The sequence below is a fragment of the Barbus barbus genome, assembly GCF_936440315.1.
Source record: "Barbus barbus genome assembly, chromosome: 43".
NCBI classification, from domain to species: Eukaryota; Metazoa; Chordata; class Actinopteri; order Cypriniformes; family Cyprinidae; genus Barbus; species Barbus barbus.
Window position 1 is genome coordinate 24,458,900 of NC_136721.1, and position 21,860 is coordinate 24,480,759.

At 33.6% G+C, this 21,860-nt stretch overlaps 2 protein-coding genes across 7 annotated transcripts in view; one reads left to right on the forward strand and one right to left on the reverse strand.

Annotated features, from left to right (window-relative positions):
- The window catches only part of LOC306861931 (uncharacterized protein), a 1,169,885-nt gene that overhangs the window by 220,914 nt on the left and 927,111 nt on the right, over positions 1-21,860 (forward strand). The gene's annotated exons all lie outside the window — the stretch shown is intronic.
- LOC306861928 (transcription factor 4-like) overlaps positions 2,228-21,860 on the reverse strand; it is a 169,853-nt gene continuing 150,220 nt past the window's right edge. For 3 of the 6 annotated variants that reach the window (XM_079404424.1, XM_079404423.1, XM_079404426.1), the window contains 5 exons: positions 17,423-17,549; positions 12,671-12,821; positions 7,498-7,727; positions 5,688-5,820; positions 2,228-3,791 (listed from right to left, as the gene is read on the reverse strand). In XM_079404424.1, the coding sequence (XP_079260550.1) occupies positions 3,743-3,791; positions 5,688-5,820; positions 7,498-7,727; positions 12,671-12,821; positions 17,423-17,549 (690 nt within the window). In that variant the 3' untranslated portion in view covers positions 2,228-3,742. Of the gene's footprint in view, positions 3,792-5,662; positions 5,821-7,497; positions 7,728-12,670; positions 12,822-17,422; positions 17,550-21,860 lie in introns of all 6 variants that reach the window. The other 3 variants (XM_079404425.1, XM_079404427.1, XM_079404428.1) reach the window with 1 other exon arrangement.

Sequence of the window (21,860 nt, forward strand, 5' to 3'; positions counted from 1 at the left end):
TAGATTTACTGAAACTCTTTAATTGTTGGTTTGTGTGCTAAATGTGCACTGAAATGATCATGTGATCTGGCAGTGGATATAGAGGATATTTTGAGCTTCTAGATCGTCTCTCTTTATTGAAATCACACTCAAGTGACAAAGACAACGCATCTGTCCGACAAACGCGCTGAGAAAGCAGCAAAGACCAGTTGTATGTTGCTGTTTGCGTCAAATAATCTTTATCTCACAATCCTCCACGTGAGGAGCACTTAAATAAACAGAGATAACACTGCCCAGGTTTGCTTTCTGAGGATGGAAAATATCGCTTACAGTTCAGTACTGCAATGGACTAAAAAAAATCAGTTCATAAAAGCAAGAACAAGTATGTACATTATGAACAACCAAGAGGAAAACATCATCTTTTCCACTGCAATCATAGTAATTCAATTGGCTACAACAACATGATGTGGCACAAGGAGAGAATTAGTCAAACATCTTTAGCACTGGCAAAATACAACTTCAGATGTTCAAAATTTACTGAAGGACAAGAACACTAGCATGTCTGAAGCAATGCAAAAGTACAGATGTAGCACACTTTTCAATACTAGGCTTTTGCTGGAGTGTTTTCAGCAATCGTTTGAACCTGCAAATCATGTAGAAAAACCCATGACATAAAAAAATTAAGATTTATGCTGTATAAAATTTGGATTGACAGTTTTAGCATATAAACAAAATGTGATGCATTTCTCACAGTCATACACTGTAAAAAATAAAAGTGGTTTCAAATTAAAATAATTTGTTACCCTGCTGCCTTAAAATTTTAAGTTTAGTCAACTCAAATATATAAGTTGTCACTTAGTACAACTTAACATTTCAACTTAATAATAACTTATTTGAGTTGACTAAACTTAAAATTTTAAGGCAGCCGGGTAATAAATTATTTTAATTTGAAACCACTTTTATTTTTTACAGTGTACTATTCTTAAAACATACTGTACAGAAAAATAATGGCATCGATAAATAAATAAAATGCATTTACTCACATTGATTAAAATCAGCATAAATCTGTTCATTGCGAAAACAATTACATTTATTTAGTTAATATATAAAATATGGTTACTGTGGAACAAGCAGGATTATATGGAAGCTTATTTCAAGGATAAATAGAATTTCATCACACAATTCAGATTTTTTTCTTGCAATTCAGAGGTAAAAAGTCAATTAGCCTACCTTTTTCATTTTCTATTCCATTGCAGAAACAAACAAACAAAAAGAATTCAGAGAAAAAGTCTGAATTTAGAAATACAAATGGAGATTTCCGATGAAAAACAGAATTGAATTGCGAGCTATAAACACAGAATTGTGAAAAAAAATCAGAATTGAGATATAAAAGCCGATATTTGAGAAAAAGCCACAATTCTCATTTTATATCTTGGAACGGTGACTTTTTCCCCAACATTTTTATGAAAAAAAAACAATTTTTTTTGTTTTATTTAATGGCGGAAATAAACAAAGAAACAAAAAGAAATCAGAGAAAAATTCAGAATTTGGAGATATTAACAAAAAACTGCAACATAAAGTTTGAATCACAGGAAAAATGTTTTAATTGTGAGAAATGAATGCAGAATTGTGATTAAAATGTCAGAATTGTGAGATAAAAAGTCAAAATTGCAAGAAAAAAAGACAGAATTTTGAGAAAAATTCCAAATTGTAAAACAAAGTCGCAATTTCCTTTAATTTTTTTTCTGTGGAGTCAATTACGTGAAATCTGTGAAACTAAATATACTGTATAATCCATTCATGTCCCATTTATGACAAATATGCACCACATTAAGTTTATTGTGTTAAAACTGTGTCGTCCAAATTTGATCTGCAACTTACATTAAATTCAGGCCTAAATTTTTGTGTATGAGGGCCGGTGGCAAATGCGCAGCGCATCCGAGTCGTCGTTTCGATTCTTTCAGCGATGTCTCTTTACAAAAGTGAGAATGTAAATTAAGGTCTGATTGTTGACACACGTTAACGCTAATCAATCACGTCCTCACCAGGCCACATGATCAACAGCAGGTCGTCGACCCGCGTCTATTTACACAAAAAATACTCAATTAAAAATGACAATGTAATGATGAAAGAGGATGAGAGAGTAATCGTATAGCTTTGATTCCCGACCCCCACCACCCACCGTTATAGAAAAGAAAAATGTTCCCGCAAATATAAACATACTTTTTTTTTTTTTTTTGCTTTTGTTCTCACTACATTTTCAATGTGACACGTTTCAACACACAATTAAGTATTTTTTTTTAAAAAACAAAAGAGAAGAACTGATACAACGCATTTCTAAACACAAAATAACAACAGCCTACATGTAAAAATATAACTTTTACATACACAATTTCAAAATAATGGTACGTTTGCATTTGTTGCATACAATTTACAAATGTCCGTGTGTGTTTCCCTTCGCCGGCGGTTTTCCGAGAGCGTCGTTGGCCGCCGTTATGTTCGCGGTGACGTTATGACAAATAGAGTCACGTCTCGGAGCGGATGGCGTCGGGGACGTCTCCGCTCGGCTTTACAGAGTGAAAAACGCTCCTCGTGAACTCCTCTCCGTCTCTTTATATACTGTATATATTTCTACATTTATATATATTGATTTTCTAATAGATTTGTGTCCACTTTCAGTGCCTCCCGTCCATTTTTTCCATTTTTTTTGACAGAGAAACCAGTACAGACGAAGAATAGAGAGATAAAAAAAGAGAAAAAGCCATTTTACACGTACAACCACACATTTGTACTACAGCGGCTCAACAACAAGCCTGTATTCGTAAAAGCGGATATCTATAATACAATGCTCAATAACGACGGTGACAGGTGGGCGGGGCCACACGGGGCTGGACACACCTTCTAATTACATATAGCCGTACAGTACATTAAATACAGTTTATCCAAAAAATACTTTTTTTACCTTTTTACCTTTTTTTTTTTTTTTTAAACTCCAGGTCGTAAAAAACCTGACTGCATAGACCTAATGACTAACGTTTCCTACACGCTTGCATCCTAGATAATGTTCTCCTCCAGTTGTGTGATGATATGAGCTCTAAAAGGCACGTTGGTTGAAGTTTCGACATGTCAAAATTGCATCTTCGGGGTCCGGGAGGGCTTCGGGAGAGTTATTTGACGAATAAACGGAGAGAAATGACTTCGGTAGGCGATCCGCAACAAAAGTTCGCGAAATGAGCCTAAAGCGGTTCCAGGATGGTCAAGATCTGCTGGTTTCAAAGGAACTAAAACCACATTATTGCAAAGGTTTGAAGGGTTTTGTCAGATTCTACAGCCGGATCCCGTCTGGGTCGTTTGATTGACAGCTCCTCTCGTCCCGACTGATTGGGAATTCCCTAATTCTATTTTTCCGTAAGGAGTTCCGTGAGGCACAGCTACAAAAGTTCCACAGTGTGGACAGGATTGCCATTGAAATCAGACGGCTGCTCTCCACACCTCCACAACATCATGATATGTTTGAAGAATCGCCCGTTGGTCTTTTTGTTTTTGTGTGTGTTCGTACATAAAAACGTCTTCTTTTGCAACAGGGAATGCTTGGAGGAAGATATGCACAACGAATCCGGCACCGCTCCCTAATTTACAGGAGAAATCCTCACAGACGCAGTCAGGAACGGGAACACGCAGGAGTTGGTCGGTCGGTCGGATGGAAGTTCGTTCGTTCGTTCGATTGATTGTTTGACTGACGGTCGGGGCAGAAATGACGCTGTCAAAGGAAGTGATCGCTCATCATTTTGATGAATTCTGGCAGCTTCGACCTGAAAGACGGACAGACGGAGAGAGACGTTAACATATACACGACAAAACACTACAAAAGCACTCCTAAATGATGTGTATTTTTCTTAAAGTAGCCTAGCTAAATGGAGATTATTTTTAGGAGGTCGATATTTTCATGCAACTGAAACATTTTTCTCTTTAATTCTTTAATTTCATGAAAAGCAATTTATTAATACTGAAATGTAAAATATGCAAATAATGCATTAAGGGCATAACAATTTATTCTATTCTATATAATTCATAGTTATATAAAAATAATTGTGTTTAATTATATCTAATTAATAATAATTATTATTATTATAGAATTATAATAGTTATTATAATGGAAAACGTAAATAATAATAATAATAAAAATACTATCATTAATATAATGCAGCAATGAAAATAATATATATTACATATTTTGATTAACTTAATAATTCTTGCTACTATAATGCAAATAAAAATTATAATTATGATAATTATAAAAATAAAGTACTCTCATCAATGTAATGCAATAATGAAAATTATACTATCTGTAAATAATTTTAATATATTATATTATATGATACAATGTTTTGATTCTTAATTTTTGTAATTCTCTTTACTGTAATGCAAAATATGTAAATAAATAATAAATAATAAAGTACACTCAATAATGTAGTACATTAATGAAACTTATACTGCATGTAAATAATTGTATAATATTTATTATTTTGTAATATGTTTGATCCTTTATTTTAAACTGAACAATTCTAGTTATTGTAATGCAAAATGTGTTATAATAAAAGTACTCTCATTAATATAATGCAGTAGTGAAAATTATACTGCATGGACATAATTGATATTATATAATGTAAAATATGGTAATAAATAAAAATAATAAAAGTACTCTTATTAATGTAATGCAGTAGGGAAAATTATACTGCTTGGACATAATAATTTATATTATACAAGCCTTCCTAAAAATGGCTTTACATTGTTTACATACAAAATATAACTTCTTTTCTTCTGTTGATTGTGGAGTAAAATATAACCTGCACATTTGAGATAATCATATACCGACACTACAGTGCAGATTCTTCTTCTATTTGCTGCTCTGAACGCCTCTAAAGCATGATTTTTTAAAATATCTGGTTACCAAATGTTTTCCCTCATTGTAAAATCTGTAAATAACGTGAAGATGAATGAACTGGGTTTAATTCACACCTTCAATTGTACCTTAATTATAAGTTGTAAACTCATTAAGTGCACATTACAGTCATTTACACAGAGAACATGCACCTTTGGAACATGTATCTGTTCACACCCATAATGCAATGTGAACATTGCACTTTTCATGCTTTCACTTGATTTATTTCTGCTTTTAGAAACTCAAACAAACAAACAAACAAACAAACAGAGGGGATTAAATCAGACAATTTGACAGTCATCATAAAACAGCACTTTTAAATGAAATGGTCAGTGATTTTGTGTACATGCACCTTTTAATGTGTGCAAATATCTTCATTTAGCTTTATTAATTGCTTTTATTGTAAATGAACAATATATAATACATAGTTTAAAAATCAAAATCTCTATGTACACAAATTATAACCCACACTTACGGCCAATCTGTTGTTAAAATGCGCCCATTTTGATATTTTTAGAAGTGGTTAGGTTTGTTTTTGTCGCCACCCATAGATTACTAGTCATCGTTAGATTAGTGAAGTTACGTGGCATGTGACCAATGATTAGAAATCCAAATGTTCTGCATCACTTTGCCTAATAATTCTGTTATTGTGCCAGAATGAGTGAGTAAGAGAGTGATTGCAGGATTGATTGCTTTGGGACGTGTACAACAGCAGATCAGTGTAGAGGGAAATATTCTGACCATTTACGGGGGTGTGGCTCTTTACATTTGTCCCATGGGATTGGACGCCTCGCCCATGCTGTGGTGACCGCCGGCCAATGAGACAGGAGCACCGTCCGACGACACCTTCTCCTCTTCTCGTCTCTTCAGACACGCCGCCTTTGGGTTGAGATTGCGTTCTGGAACGTGAGGAACACAAACACATGATGATGGTTTACTGATCATCACACGCTGAGCTGCTCCTGCAGAAAACACTCCCTGATCCAGCCATCAAGAGGACAAAATACAGCTGATCTACATACATAGACTTATTCATATTTATAATAATATTTTTAAATATGAATTTTTTTATTAATAATTGCATAATAATAATATAAAACTACATTATTAATATGAAATGATATATTAAATATACAATATGGTAAATCTAATTTGTAACAGCTACATTAATAAACCCAGAAATAATAATAATAATAATTATTCATAATAGTAATAATAATAATAATACAATTATGTATTATAAAATACTGAAAATCTAATCCAGAACATCAATATTAATAAACACTGTTTGATGTATACAAGAATTATTAATACTAACAACATCATCTAAAATTAAAAATACAAATATTTTATAATTATTAATTGCATATATAATAATAGTATTACAATTATATTGATAATAATAATAAAATATATTAAATATAAAATACAAGAGTTATTAATAATTACAATATCATCTAAAAATAAAAATATTTTTATATATATATATATATATATATATATATATATATATATATATATATATATATATATATTATTTATATTAATATATATATTAATTATATTAATAATTATATATTATAAGTTATATTAATAATATATATGTATATATACATACATGTCAATAAACACAAATGTTTGTTATATACAAATTATTATTATTTATAATAATAATAATAATAAAAATATGTATAACTACTAGTTATTTAATAATAATAATAATAATAATAATAATAATAGCATAATAAATATAAAATACAAAATCAAGCAGATCTACTCTTGAACAGCTACTGTACAGTAATAAATTATTTATTATAATTATTATTTATTATTTAGTCATTTAGGAAACGCTTTTATCCAAAGCGACTTACAAATGAGGACATTAGAAGCAATCAAAACCAACAAAAGAGCAACAACGTGCAAGTGCTATGACAAGAACCCATATGAACGCAGTACACATAAAAAGTTTTTTTTTTTTTTTTAATAAGAAACAAGTAGATAGAATAGAAAAAATAAAGCTAATGTTAGTTTTACAAGAAAAGCTAGCAGTTAGAGAATAAATATGCAATTGATAGAAGGTCAAATGTGTGTTGTTTTTTTTTAAATAAAAAGACAGATAGATAAAAGAAAATTAGAATAGAGAGTGCTAGAGTTCGAGGGTCAAGTAAAGATGGAACAGATGAGTTTTTAGCCGTTTCTTGAAGATGGGTAAGGATTCGGCTGCTCGGATTGAGTTGGGCAGGTCATTCCACCAGATTAAAGGAATAGTTCACAAAATAAGATATTTTAAAGAATGCTTGTTGTTGCTCGCCATTGACTTCCATAATAGGGACATAAATACTATGAAAGTCACTGGAGAACATCAACTGTTTGGTTACCAATGTTCTTCAAAATATATTCTTTTGTGTTTAACAGATGACAGAAACTCACAGGTTTGGAGTGACATGAAGGTGAGTAAATGATGACAACATTTTCATTTTTGGGTGAACTGTCGCTTTAAATTAAAAAAAGAAAAGATATTGTAGTTTGAGCAAACAATGAGTTAAAAGAGACTAGTTTGTGGCGCTGTGACTGACCTCGGACCTGCTGCTCCAGGCTGAGGATGACGGCGACGGCCTGGTGCAGGATGAGCAGTTTGGTCTGGGGTTTGTCGCTCTTCAGGTGCAGCTGCACCATGCGGCCCAGCTCTTTGAAGGCCTCGTTGATGTCGCGAACTCGCAGACGCTCCCGCGCATTATTAGCCATGCGCCGCTCCTTCTCCCGCTCCAGCTTCTGCTCCGGGGTCAGGTCCTCGTCGTCGTTGTTGCTGTGGGGCCAAACAGGAGTTCAGAGCTCGTTAACACATCAGACATTTGTCACCCTGGACCACAAAACCAGTCATAAGGGTCCATTTTTTGAAGTTGAGATTTATACATTTTCTGGGGCATACGACAAAATATTTGTCCATATTTTGAAAATCTGGAATCTGAGGGTGCAAAAAAAATCTAAATATTGAGCAAATTAAGTTCTTAGCAATGCATATTACTAATCAAAAATGAAGTTTTGATATATTTACAGTAGGAAATTTACTAAATATCTTCATGGAACATGATCTTTACTTAATATCCTAATGAGTTTTGGCATAAAAGAAAAATTGAGCATTTTGACCCATATAATATATTACTATTACCACAAATATACCACTGTCCTACTTATGACCGGTTTTGTGCTCCAGAGTCATCAGGACCATATTACGGCTTATGTTTCTCTGATTCAACCGAGAGAATATTTTTCTGTGCCAGATTTAGTGCTGAACACATTATGTTTATGGAATAAACAAAACTCTAAAATTCTAGATAAAGTATACAGTCAAAGCAAAATTTATTCAAGACACCTTCAACATTTCTCACGTTATCACAGTTTATTCGCTATAGTTTAGAAAATGGTAATAAAATATGACATATTATAATAAAATATGACTAGTGAAACTGTGTCAGATAGCTTTGATCGAAAGGTTTGTAATGAATTGGGTTTAATGCGTCAGTTGTTAAATTTAAGCACACAATTAGATAAAACCAATTTAGCTCAACCAATTACCAAGCAATGCTTTGTTTTGTTCAGTCTGCGGTGTAAAAAGGAAAAAACAAAACATGGTCAGGTCATGTCTGAATCAGTTTTTACTGGTTGTCCACTGTATGAAGAATTTTTGGGTATATTATGTCACAGTTTACTTTATTTTGCTGTCCTCACTTACATAAAAGAACTATAATGTCCTGCGCCCACCCAAATATATAAAATTCTAGATATATAAAACATATTCTAGAATATACAATTCTATATATATACAGTGCCATCCATAAGTATTGGAACAGTAAAGACAAAATTGCTCTGTTGGCTGTGGAGTCAAGACATTTACAAATATGATTGAAAGATGAATATGAGACAAAACTACAGAATGTCACATTTTATTATTAGCCATTTCAGCACATACATGTTTTACCAAATAAAAAGAGCAGCACTTTTAGAGTTCATCCCACTCATTGATGTGAGCATAAGTATTGGGACAGTTGAACATAAGGCAGATATAAAAGATTAAAAGCTATTATTTAGTTGCAGATCCCTTGCACACAATCACATCAGTGAGTCTGTGACCCATAGACATCACCAGACTCTTGCTCTCATCCTCTGAAATACTTTTCCCAGCCTTTAATGCAGCCAATCCCAATTGTTGCTTGTTTTGGGGAGTTTCTGCCTTTACTCTCCTCTTCAGCTGCTGAAATTCATGTTCAATCAGATTTAAATCTGGAGACTGACTTGGGCAATCTAACACTTTCCATTTCTTTGCTCTTATAAATTCCTTGACTGAACTGGCAGGGTGTTTTGGTTCATTGTCCTGATGCAATATGAAGCACTTCCCAATGAATCTGGTGGCATTTTCTTGAATATTGGTAGGCAAGATGGTTTTGTACCCTTCCAAATTCATTCTGCTACTGTCATCATACATTAAGTCATCAGTAAAGTTGAGAGGGCCTGTTCCAGAGACAGCCATGCATGCCCATGCCATGACACCACCTCCACCATGCTTTACAGATGAGGCTATATGCTTGGGATCATTGCAGTTCCCTTTTTTTCCTACACATTTGTGCTTTCCCATCACTTAGATAAAGGTTCATCTTTGTCTCATTGGTCCATAAACACAGTTCCAAAACTCTTCTGTCTCACCTTTGTGCTTTTTTGCAAACTCTAATCTTGCCTTTCTATTTTTGGTGCTGGTCAGAGGTTTGCATCTTGCTGTGTAGCATCTGTAATTCTGTGTCAAAGTCTCCTGAGGACAGTAGATTGTCAGAGCATCACCCCAGCTTTCTGGAAGTTGTTGGTGATTTTACAGACACGTTGTTTAGGGTTCATTTTCACAGCTTTTATGATTTGTCTGTCATCAACTACTGTTGTTTTCTCAGCCGATCAGGTCATTGTTGGTTGCTGGTGTCGCTGGTGATTTCCAAACTCTTGATTTCTCCATGCCCTTTGTTCCCTTTCAGTCGGTCACTCTGAGTCACGTCGGATGACAGACGAAATTGGGATCTCGCCAGAGAGACCAATCCACTTCGAGTGTAACTAAACAAGCCAATGGACATTGGCATGCGATCACTGCATCCGATCACTGCATCCAGCAGCCGCTGATCACAGCGTGAGCATAAGAGGCAGCAGGTGCACCGCATTAATTCATCCTTTCGCTTCGGAGCCGAGCGGTAGTGGTGAAGCTACTGTTCTCCCCTTCCAGAGAGTGTTTCTGCGAGCGAGTGCGGGCGTTACAGCGCAGCAGCGGTGGTCACGTTGGACGGGAGAAAAAGATCGTCTTCCGGCTGACAGCCACACTAAGAGTGTGCGGTGGCCAGCTCCCCTGCGTGCTTCAGCACTAAAAGAGCATTTCTCTGAAAGAGCAATCTCTCTAAAAGAGTAACACAGGTGATCGCGTCTTTTTAAAGATGTCTTATCACCCGTGCGATTCTGGGTTTGGTCGTTTCCTGGCACCTCAGGACGATTGCTGCCTCACGTGTCTGGGCATTCAGCATGCTGAGGAAGCTTTCGTGGATGGTTCATGTTCTTCTTGTGGGGACATGACCATCTCGGAGTTGCGTAATAGACTCTGTTATGTGAAACATGGCGTAATCTCTCTGCCTCTGCCGCGATCCAGCGTTCGTTCTGGCACCCGGGGTAACGCTGCGTCAGGTGGAGTCAAAGGTGATTTGAGGATCACGGTGAGGGCATCCCCAAGTGGAGCTCCTCACCCCTCAAGCACTCCGCAGCCGGTGGAGCTGCCGAAGGAGCGTGCTGGGCCCTCTGCTGGACGGGGTGCACCAGGCGTTTCCTTCGGTGCCCCCTCTGACGACCAGATGTCGATCGCTGCATCGGAGGGTGAGCTCTCTCTCTCCGGGGATGGGATGGCCCACTGGATAGTGGATGCCGTCTCCTTGGCCTATGAAGACTTCCTCTTTTCTTTTAGCCTCCAAATTGCTTGCTTTTCTCTCAAAGTCAGCTCCCTCGTCTTCATCCTGGTTTGTGTGTCATCATCGAATGCAAGATTCAGAATACAGAAGTAATGGATATAACTGATACGACACATTTCCTGCTTTTAATATCTGAAGAATTAATGCAACAGGACACAGCTGATCACTTAGAAAGACCTGTGAGGAAACTGCTCCAATACTTATGCTCACATCAGATAGAGGGATGAAACCCTAAAAGTGCTGAACTTCTGAGCTGGTAAAACATCTATGTGTCGAATCACCCAATAATGAAATGAGACATTCTGTAGTTTTGTCTCATATTTATCTTTTAATCATATTTGCAAATGTCTTGACTCCACAGCCAACAGAGCAATTTTGTCTTTACTGTTCCAATACTTTTGGAGGGCACTGTATATATAGTATATAAAAATACATAAAGTATATACAATTTACATAAAATTCTAGATATATAAAAAGATAAAATAGACACAAAAAGCATATTAAATTCTAGATGCAATTAGAAGATTTATAATATCAGCCATGACAACACATTTATCAGCTATTGATATAATTGTTATTAAAAACCCTCTAGCAGTGAATCCCTAGTCAATTTCCTTGATTCTAGGTTAAAGAGTAAAAAGTGAATCTGTTTCTAATGATGCATCAAATCAAACTTTAAAGAACCACCAAAATATGAATGAAAAATATCAGAAATCACAGTCACAAAGATCGCCTTAAATTTGAGAGGAAGGAGTCGAATTGGTCATTCCAGGTGGAAATCTATAAACCCTGCGGAGGAATCAGGCATTTATCCTGGAAAGGTCTGCATGAATTTGGATGAATTTCCCTACTCTCATGTGTGAGAAACAGCTAAAATCCGGCTCAAGACCAGACGAGATGCTGAACAACCCAGACGTGTGTGTGTCGATCTCAAACCTCTGATATTTAGCACTTAAGAGAGATTATATATTAGCAGATTATTTGTGATTATTTGAGAAATTTACTAGCAACTCCTGAAATTTCAATGTAAACGGAAAGTTTTTTTTAGTTTTCTATCTAAAATGTATTTATTTTATATATTTAACATTTATTTTAGTTCATTTCAGCTTTACTTCAGTTAACAGAAATGATTTCTTAATAGTTTTAGTAATTTTAGCACTTTAACTTTTATTTCATTTGCTCTGTAAATCGAACATATTATTGGAGAACATACCAGTTCAACATTTCATATTTAATTTTTTTTTTAATTACTTGTAAAAATTATTTGTGAAATTTACTAGAACATTACTTTTGTTTCAAAACAAATCCAACATTTTAAGGCAACGTGTAATTTTTTTAAGTTTAGATTTTTCATCATAAATTTATATTTTAGTTTATTTCAATTAAAAAAAAACACAAAAAATATTTTTTAGAAGTTAAAAAATAAATAAAAGTTAAACAAAATGAACATTAATGGAGTGTGTTATGAATTCTACACCTATTCTATATACAGTAATTTAATGCTAAATATTTGATTTAATGTCCAGATGTAAACTCCTGAGGCAAAACCAGCTGAGTTAAAGGTAATGGTGTGTGTTTGTATGGGCATATAAATCTTCAAACACTGGATCCGAATGTTTTATGTGTTTATGTTTTGGATCAGTTTTGCTTGGGTTGCTCATCTGTGCGTTTAGCTGCCTCTCAGAACACGTGTCACTTCATCAAAGTCCAGACGGCGTTTGAATGAAGCGATGCTCACGGTACAGTTTACCTAGATCTCGACCTCTCTATAGCTTTCAGATCCTTGCTGTCCACATCCTCCTTCTTGCCGTCCAGAGATTTGCCGTCCTGCAGGTTTTCGTCTCCCTCGTCTTCGGATTTGATATCTGAGCTCACAGACGAGGTGCTCTGACCCTGCAGACCGCCGGAGAGCGCTGGAGACCAGAGACAAGAAAACACACGTCTAAAACATCTCCAACATCTTTCAGAAGACAGACGCACAACCATCTTTTTTATCATTCAAATAAGCTGCTAAAGTGAAGTCTTAATTAAGACTGAATGTGAATGAACAACGGTATATATATAAATACACTGAAACAAAATAATACCATTTTTTTTAAGGTAAGAGGTTGCAAACAATTTATTTTAGCTACATTTAATTAAAAGAAATATGTTGAAAGTTAGTCAACTAAATTTGTTTATTTAAATGTAGCTAAAATAAACTGATTGCAACCACTTACCTTAAACTTAATACATTTTTTAGATCTAAAATATAATTTTAGAAAAAATATATAATTATAATTAAGTCGTGACGTATTGTCAAGTATGGTGACCCATACTCGAAATTGGTGCTCTGCGTTTAACACATCCAAGTTCACACACACAGCAGTGAGTAGTGAACAAATGCACACACACACACACACACACACACACACACACCGTGAACACACACCCGGAGCAGTGGGCAGCCATGCTGCGGCGCCCGGGGAGCAATTGGGGGTTCGGTGCCTTGCTCAAGGGCACCTCAGTCGTGGTATTGAGGGTGGAGAGAGCGCTGGACATTCACTCCCCCCACCTACAAACCCTGCCGGCCGGGGACTCGAACCCACAACCTTTCGATTACGAGTCCGACTCTCTAGCCATTAGGCCACGACTTCCCCGCAATTAAATATAATTATATTAAATATATATTTTTAGATATAAAATATAAAAACAGATTTGGAAGAAAAATTATTAATGTTATTATTGTGGAAACTATGATACAATATCATTCAAAAGTATAAGGATCAGCAATGGTTAAAAAAAAACAAAGAAATTGAAAATTGTATTCATTGAGGATCATGTGACACTGAAGACTGCAGTAATGATGCTGAAAATACAGCTTTGAGGAATAAATTATATTTTAACATATTCATATAGAAAAGAGCCATTTTATAATGTACTAATATTTCACTGTTTTATTGTTTTTATGATCCTTGGTGAGCAGAACATTTTTTTTTCCGTGTGCTATTCTGATATCACATGGGACAAGTACTTGTAATGAATAATTATCATATGTGTGTGTGTATGTGAGAGGCATGTTGTAGCAGTGAGTGTGTGAGACGGTGGGAGGATGGATAATGAGTAGAGTTTGTGGAGTTGGTTCCAGACAGCTGCTCAGATGGGATACGTGAGGAGAAGGAAGACCAAACAAAGCCTGATTCGGGACGGAGACACAAAGTTTAAGTGGGACGTCTCTCCCTGCCCACACCGATGCTCTGCGTGTGTTCATGGGTGGCTTGATCTGGTTAAGCCTGGTGGATTTTAACCAGAGCTGTAAGGCTGTTTCACGCCTCAGCGCCTCCAGGAAATGACATCGCTGGGAACCATACTGAGACCAATCCACACACATTCACACGGCCTGCAAATGACCACTTCATGAAGGCGCATTTATACACAGTAAAGCTCCAGAAAACACTTTTGTTTCATAGATATGTCAAAAACCACGGTACTTGATATATCATATGGTAAAGAATTATGATATTTACTAATTTACTTCAGGGTATTAAAAAAAATACAGTAATATTTGTACGGTAGATGCAAAAAAAATATATATATTAGTGCTGTCAAACGATTAATCGCATCCAAAATAAATGTTTTTGTTTACATAATATATGTATGTGTATATTTATTTAGTATATATAAATACACACACATACAGCATATTTTGAAAATATTTATATGCATATATTTATATTCATATAATTTATATCATATATAAATATATTTAATGTATAAACATAACATTTTTCTTAAATATATACATGCATGTGTGTGTGTATTTATATATACATAATAAATATACACACATATATTATGTAAACAAAAACTTTTATTTTGTATGCGATTAATCGTGATATATAATATTTATATGTATTATATTTAAAATAATATTCCTCCAAAAACATGGTATTACTATAGTACATGGTCACAAACACAATATTACCATAGTGCATGTCCAAAAATATGATATCAGCCATTACTCTGGTGGTACCATGGTACAGTGATGGTAATACTACGGCACTTTGAAATATACCATGGTATTGAATGATTATGATATTCATATACCATGCATATACCATTATATTTATATATTTGCTCCGGGGTATTTTATAAAATACTTTAATATTAGTATGGTAAATATCCCAAAAATATATAATGCCTTCATGCATTCAATGCATTTATGTTTTTTGTCTAAAATACTGAATTATTATTCATATTGAAAATATAGAACATTTTGATTGTTATACTTCTAAAATATTGAATTGGGTTTAATTATATGTAATATTTTCAATATTAATAATAAATCAATATTTTAGATACAATATAGAAATTGTTATATATATATATATATATATATATATATATATATATATATATATATATATATATATACATACATACACACACACACACACACACACACACATATATAGGTTCAATATTAATAGTAAGAGAGGAAGATATAAATATTAAAATATATTTAATAAACTATATATATATATATATATATATATATATATATATATATACATACACACACACACACACACACGCACACACGCGCACACATGCACACACACACACACACACACACACACAACAAATCTGTTAAATTAAATTGATAAAATATACAAATATATATATTTTTTTAAATAACAAAATAAATAAATCAAACAAACAACCACACAAATAAATAAACATTTGACAAATATATTGAAACAATATGATATAATTAAAAATTCAAATATATATTTTTTTAAATAATTTTAATAAATAAATAAATTTTAGAAAAAACCAAACAAACAAACAAGTAAATGAATAAAAAAATATTAAATAAAGAAATTAATTAAAAGTGAAAATGTCAAAAACATTTTGAAAAAATTATAAATAATTATGTCCAAAAATATGATATTATGCTTATGAAAAGTACTGTGGTGATACTATGGAACAGCGATGGCACTTTGGAGTATAGTATTGTACTGAAATGCATGTTTTTCTGATACTGCATGTTATTCCAGTGCCATCATTATTAATACAGTACCATGGTATTCTTGGAAGCACATATGAAAACCATGCCACATGAATTTCAGTACTTCAGGCGCTTTATTTGTAAATGAACTACTGTATGCAAATATGCTATATTACCATGGTACCCTGCTAAAGAAGCACGGTACAGCCCAGTAAAGTCTGAAGTCCATGTTAGTATTGTTTAAAGCGCTCCAGCGGGATCTTGATGAATTCCTTCTGGATGCCGTTCACAAATAATCATCTGTGATCCTCAGTGCTGTTATTTATGATGCTGCTCTTCATATTTTACAGCGCTCAGCACCTCATTAACTCTCTGGCTGTGTTTTGCGCACAGAAAGCCTTTGCCAAGAAGAGCACGAGCGCTGCTTTTAACCAACCTGGAGTTTTTATCCCTCGCTTCCCGGGTCATAGCGCATGATTTAACATCTATCTATCTATCTATCTATCTATCTATCTATCTATCTATCTATCTATCTATCTATCTATCTATCTATCTATCTATCTATCTATCGATCTATCTATCTATCTATCTATCTATCTATCTATCTATCTATCTATCTATCTATCTATCTATCTATCTATCTATCGATCTATCTATCTATCCACACACACACACACACACACACACACACACACACACACAGGTTCAATATTAATAGTAAAAGAGGAAGATATGTTAGAAAGACTATTAAAACATATTTAATAAATAATACATATATATATATATATATATATATTGTATATATTACAATTTCTATATTTTATCTAAAATATTCAATTATTATTCATATTGAAAATATTACATATAATTAAACCCAATTCGATATTTTAGAAGTATAACAATAAAAATGCACTATATTTTCTAAATTAATAATAATTCAATATTGTAGATGAAAAACATGAATTGTAAAAATAAATATATTATATAAAATGTATATTTTGGTTCAATATAAATAATATTCCAGGGAAATATAACTATAAAATAACTTGATGATTAGCTGCACGTCTATTAATGAGTTAATGATTATGATTTTTTAAATGTTTTTGAAAGAAGTCTCTTCTGCTCACCAAGGCTGCATTTATTCGATCAAAAATACAGTAAAATTTGAAATGTTATTACAAATTCAAAAAGCTGTTTTGTATGTTTATATCTGTTAAACTGTAATGTATTTCTGTGATGCGCAGCTGTATTTTCAGCATCATTACTCCAGTCTTCAGTGTCACATGATCTTCAGAAATCATTCTAATATACTGATTTGCTGCTCAAGAAACATTCCTGATTATTATCAATGTTGAAAACAGTCATATGCGTGGCCTGTAAATCAGAAAGTGAGCGTGGGAATCCGCTGTACGCTCATCTGTGTGGTGATGCTCTAAAATGGCGGCAGATGGAGGAGGCTGGCATTCTGCCCGCTCTGTGCCCACATGATTCCAGTGTGTGTGTGTGTGTGTGTGTCACGCTCACCCCTGTACGGATCAGAATGGCTGAGGTCGGGGGAAGTGGCCGACTGCACAGGAAGCTGAGGTACTGACACCTGATTGGCCACGATGGAGTGACCGCTCCTCAAACCGTCCTCGCGATGGCCGCCCACCTGGACAAACACAGAGACAGGGACGTCACACACACATCTAAACATGCAAATGCATTCTTCTTGAGCAGATAAAAGCATCCAGAACATTCTGCTGGTTTCACACAGGCCTGATTACTCAATCCGCTCCACCGTTACCGGCCAACAGAGGGCGCTGTAACCCTTCACAAACACCACCCACAACACACCTCCATTTTACAGCCTCCATCACTCACGCTGTCTTTGGCTTTGTTAGGGTACACTCTCTTTGTAGTGTGCAGTATATATATTCTGCACAGTATACTAATTTTCTGCATGCATGGAATAATATATTTCCAAAAATGTGTGATATATAATAGAACACACTGTGCAGAATAAAGCATGCCATAATGCAATGCACTCGACATGCCATTTCCAAGGTGAATGAAGGTTTTGGTGAAATTAAAAGCTAAATTAAATTTGATTTGAGTCAAGAAAGAGAGAAAAATTTAAATAATAAAATAAAACAAACATAAAACCCATTTATAAATATCACTGGTAAATTGGTAAAAAAAATTCCAATTATTTTTTAAATACAAATAAAAATTAAATAAGAATTGAGAAAGACACAAATGCAAATAAGAAAAGATTAAATAATTAATTATGAATTTTTAAAAAATATTAATGAAAAAATTCAACATAAAAGTAGTATTAGTCAAGAAAGAGAAAAAATATTACAATTAAAAGTTGAATAATAATAATTTAAATATTTAAAATTCCTTTAAAAGTTGAAATGATAATTTACAAATTAAGTTATTTTCTTTTGTAAATATTAATGAAAAAATACAAATACAAATAAAACAAAAAATGTATTAGTCAAGAAAGAGACAACAATAAAAAACGAAATAAAAAGGTACAAAATAACCATTTATAAATTTAAATTTACTCTAAATAAAAAAAATAATTATTATTTATTGAAAATAATATTAAATGAGTCAAGAATTAGACATAAATAAAAATATTTAAAATATTAAAAAATATATATTATCAAGCTGAAAAGTTGCATTGTTGGATAGAGTGTTTTGCATGCATGCACGTGTTTCTTGTACATTTTGATCAAATATAATACAGCATGTCATCAAAATTCACAAACTATACACAGCACATGCTACAGAAATAGTGTGAGTGAAAGCCAAACTCTCTCTCTCTCTCTCTCTCTCCCGCTCTCTCCATCCTCTAATCTTTCTTCTTCCTCTGTCGGTGAAAACACTGTGAATTTATTCAGGCAGGTAAAATCCAAAGTAATGTCCCATGGTGCCGAGCGGAGAGCGGGCTGAGTCTGATCCATCTGTCTGCCATCACGTTCGCCAACACAACTGACAATTATCTTAATGCCCATATGCTTAATTGTGGGCTCCCTAATTCCCTCGATAGTGCACACATCCAGCAGGAATTGTGATTTGGCACAAGTTTGCTTCCCTCTCGCTCTGTTTTTGTTTTAAGGACACAATCGGAGATCCTCTCTCTCTGTAATTCCGGTTAATCCGGTGACGCTGCTGTCTCCCGGAGGCTTCATGCAAATATCAGAAAATGTCGCAGAAAGACCGAAGCACAGCGGAAGGCGATGTCGGACCGCATATATTCAATAAAACATTTCTATTTAAAAACAGAAGTGAATCACTGTCACACACTGAAAGAGAGGAACAGACCGGATCATTCTGAGGAACTGATGGAATATTCTGCTTATTTTAACATAGTAAAATCAAATAAAAACGTGGTTAAATAGAGTAAAGAGTATTTTTAAAAATTATTTATAAACATACATGCATGTGCTGGAGGATTTCATGAATGGAGATTCTGTGGTAATTCTAGTTTTGTTTATATTAATAATTCACCCAAAATATTACACAATTCCATCACTATTCACTCAAACTCAAGTCATTCCTCATGTTTTCACCTAAGAAGCACAACATTAGATTTTTAGCAGTATTTCTAGAGCGCTTTGTTTTCCATATCAGGGGCTGTCAGGCTCCCCAAAAAAACAATGCGGTAAAAATATTAGAATTGTAACCCATATCAGTGTTAATATTAGTCATATTATTATATTTTAAATGAGCTTTTATTTTAAAATTTTCAGTATTCATTTTCTTAATAGTTTTTAATGCTTTTTTTAAATTTAATTCTATTTAGCTTTATTTTTTATTTTAGCTTTAGTAATTTTAGCACTTACACATATATATCAATTAGTTGCCAAAGCAACATTTCTCATTTTTAAGGTGTTTGTTTCTATTTTATTTAACAATATCATTTTTTCATTTTATTTAAATATTTCTATTTAACTTTTTTTTTTTAATTTCAGTTTTAGTATTTAGTGCCGAGGCAACATTTTTCATTTTCATTTCAGCTTTCATCTACTATTTATGTTGCATTTTGTTTAACATTTTATTTGCCTTTTTTATTAGTTTTTTAATAATTTAATTTATTTTTATGTAACTTTTATTAGTTTATTTTTAAACTTCAACTTATTTATTTCCTGTTATTTTGCCAAGGTAATATATATAATTTTCAGTTTTTCCTCTAATATTTTTAGTTAAGTTTTTCAGCTAATATTTCTGTTTTATTTTTATTTAATTTTTTGTCTTTTTATAATTTTTTTATTTCAATTTAGCCTTAATATTTGTATTTATAATTTATTTCAGTTATACAACATTTCTGTTTGATTTAATTTAACAATTGAATGATTTTGAATAGTTTTAGTTTTGAATAACAACACTGCCCCATGCACTATTATGTGCTATAAATATTTCAAATTTAATTTTCATGCATTTCTGCCTCATTGTCAATCGTGTTTAGGAGTAAATGATGACAGGATGCTCATTTTTGGCCGAGTGATTGTGGGAAACTGGTTCTGGTGGAGTTCCTGCAGTCTCTCAGTCTTGTAGTTAATTAGGGGTTAGTCGTTAACCGAGACCTTAGAAGACTGATGGTGTTTATTTGCCACAGAGCTCTTCTGTGAAGCTGCGTGTGTGTGAGGAGAGAGATGAGGACCAGACGGCCTACTGACAGCAGCTTTCAACACACACGCACACACACACACACACGTTTGTTTTTGTGAAAAGTGGGGACATCCCATAGGCGTAATGGTTTTTATACTGTACAAACTGTATGTGCTATTGCCCTACACCTAAACTTAGCCCTCACAGGAAACTGTGCATTTCTACTTTCCCCCAAAAAAACCTCACTCTGTATGATTTATAAGCGTTTTGAAAAGTGGGGACATGGGTCAATGTCCTGAAAAGTCACCTTCACCTTGTAATACCTGTGTCAAAAATTATACAAATTTATGTCCTCATTTGTCACAAAAACGCACGCACGCACACACACACACACACACACACACGCACACACACACACACACACACACACACAAACACACACACACGCACACACACGCACACACACACACACACACACATTTGAGTTTTTCATCTAATATGTCTGTTTTATTGAACAAATTTGAATGTTCATTCCACATTTATGGAAACTAAACTACAAAAACTACAAAATTATTCCGAAATCATAATCAATGATATGAGCTCATTAAGACCGCCCACATTCACACATCACCACCCACATGACCAACCCTGATCATTACAGGACTCATTTACATAAAGACTTTGTAGGTTCAGCAGCAAAACCAGCCTATTTAATAGGTGGAGCTGATCATGACTATATGAATTATGCATGAAACTTAAGATATTTATCTAAATGAAACATAAATGCTATGAAAGCACAGAATATGGCTTTTTAGAGAAGATCTGAGGAGGTTCTTCCAGGGTGGTCCAGGATCTCATGACATCTGTGACGAGAACACCAGACCTGGTTTTAGAAAATTCCTCTGAACTACAAAAAAACAGGCCAAATTAGCAAAGCACTTCCAAAGAAAGAGAGAAAATTGCTTCCTGGTGACTCTATTGAATTAAGATGCTTTATTTCTACACAGACGCTCAGAGTCTGCAGTGATGATTTTTTTTTTTGTACAAATATCTAAACATTCTTAAATCGAGAGGCATTTACTTGAGAAGCAAAATGACTGAAGATATTAAGTCTCATTTTCTAAAATTTTTTTTATTACAATTAAGGGAGTTTTTAATTAAAACAAGAACAAATATCTGTCAATTTGGAAAGAAAAATTATCTTGTTTTCTTTTTAAATTAAGTTTACTGGAAGATATTAAAGATAAAATAAACAATAAATAATAAACAAACAAATTATAAAAATGTAAATATCAAAGAAAAGAAAACAAATAAAATAAAATAAAATAAGCGATAAACAAATTAATAAGATACAAATATT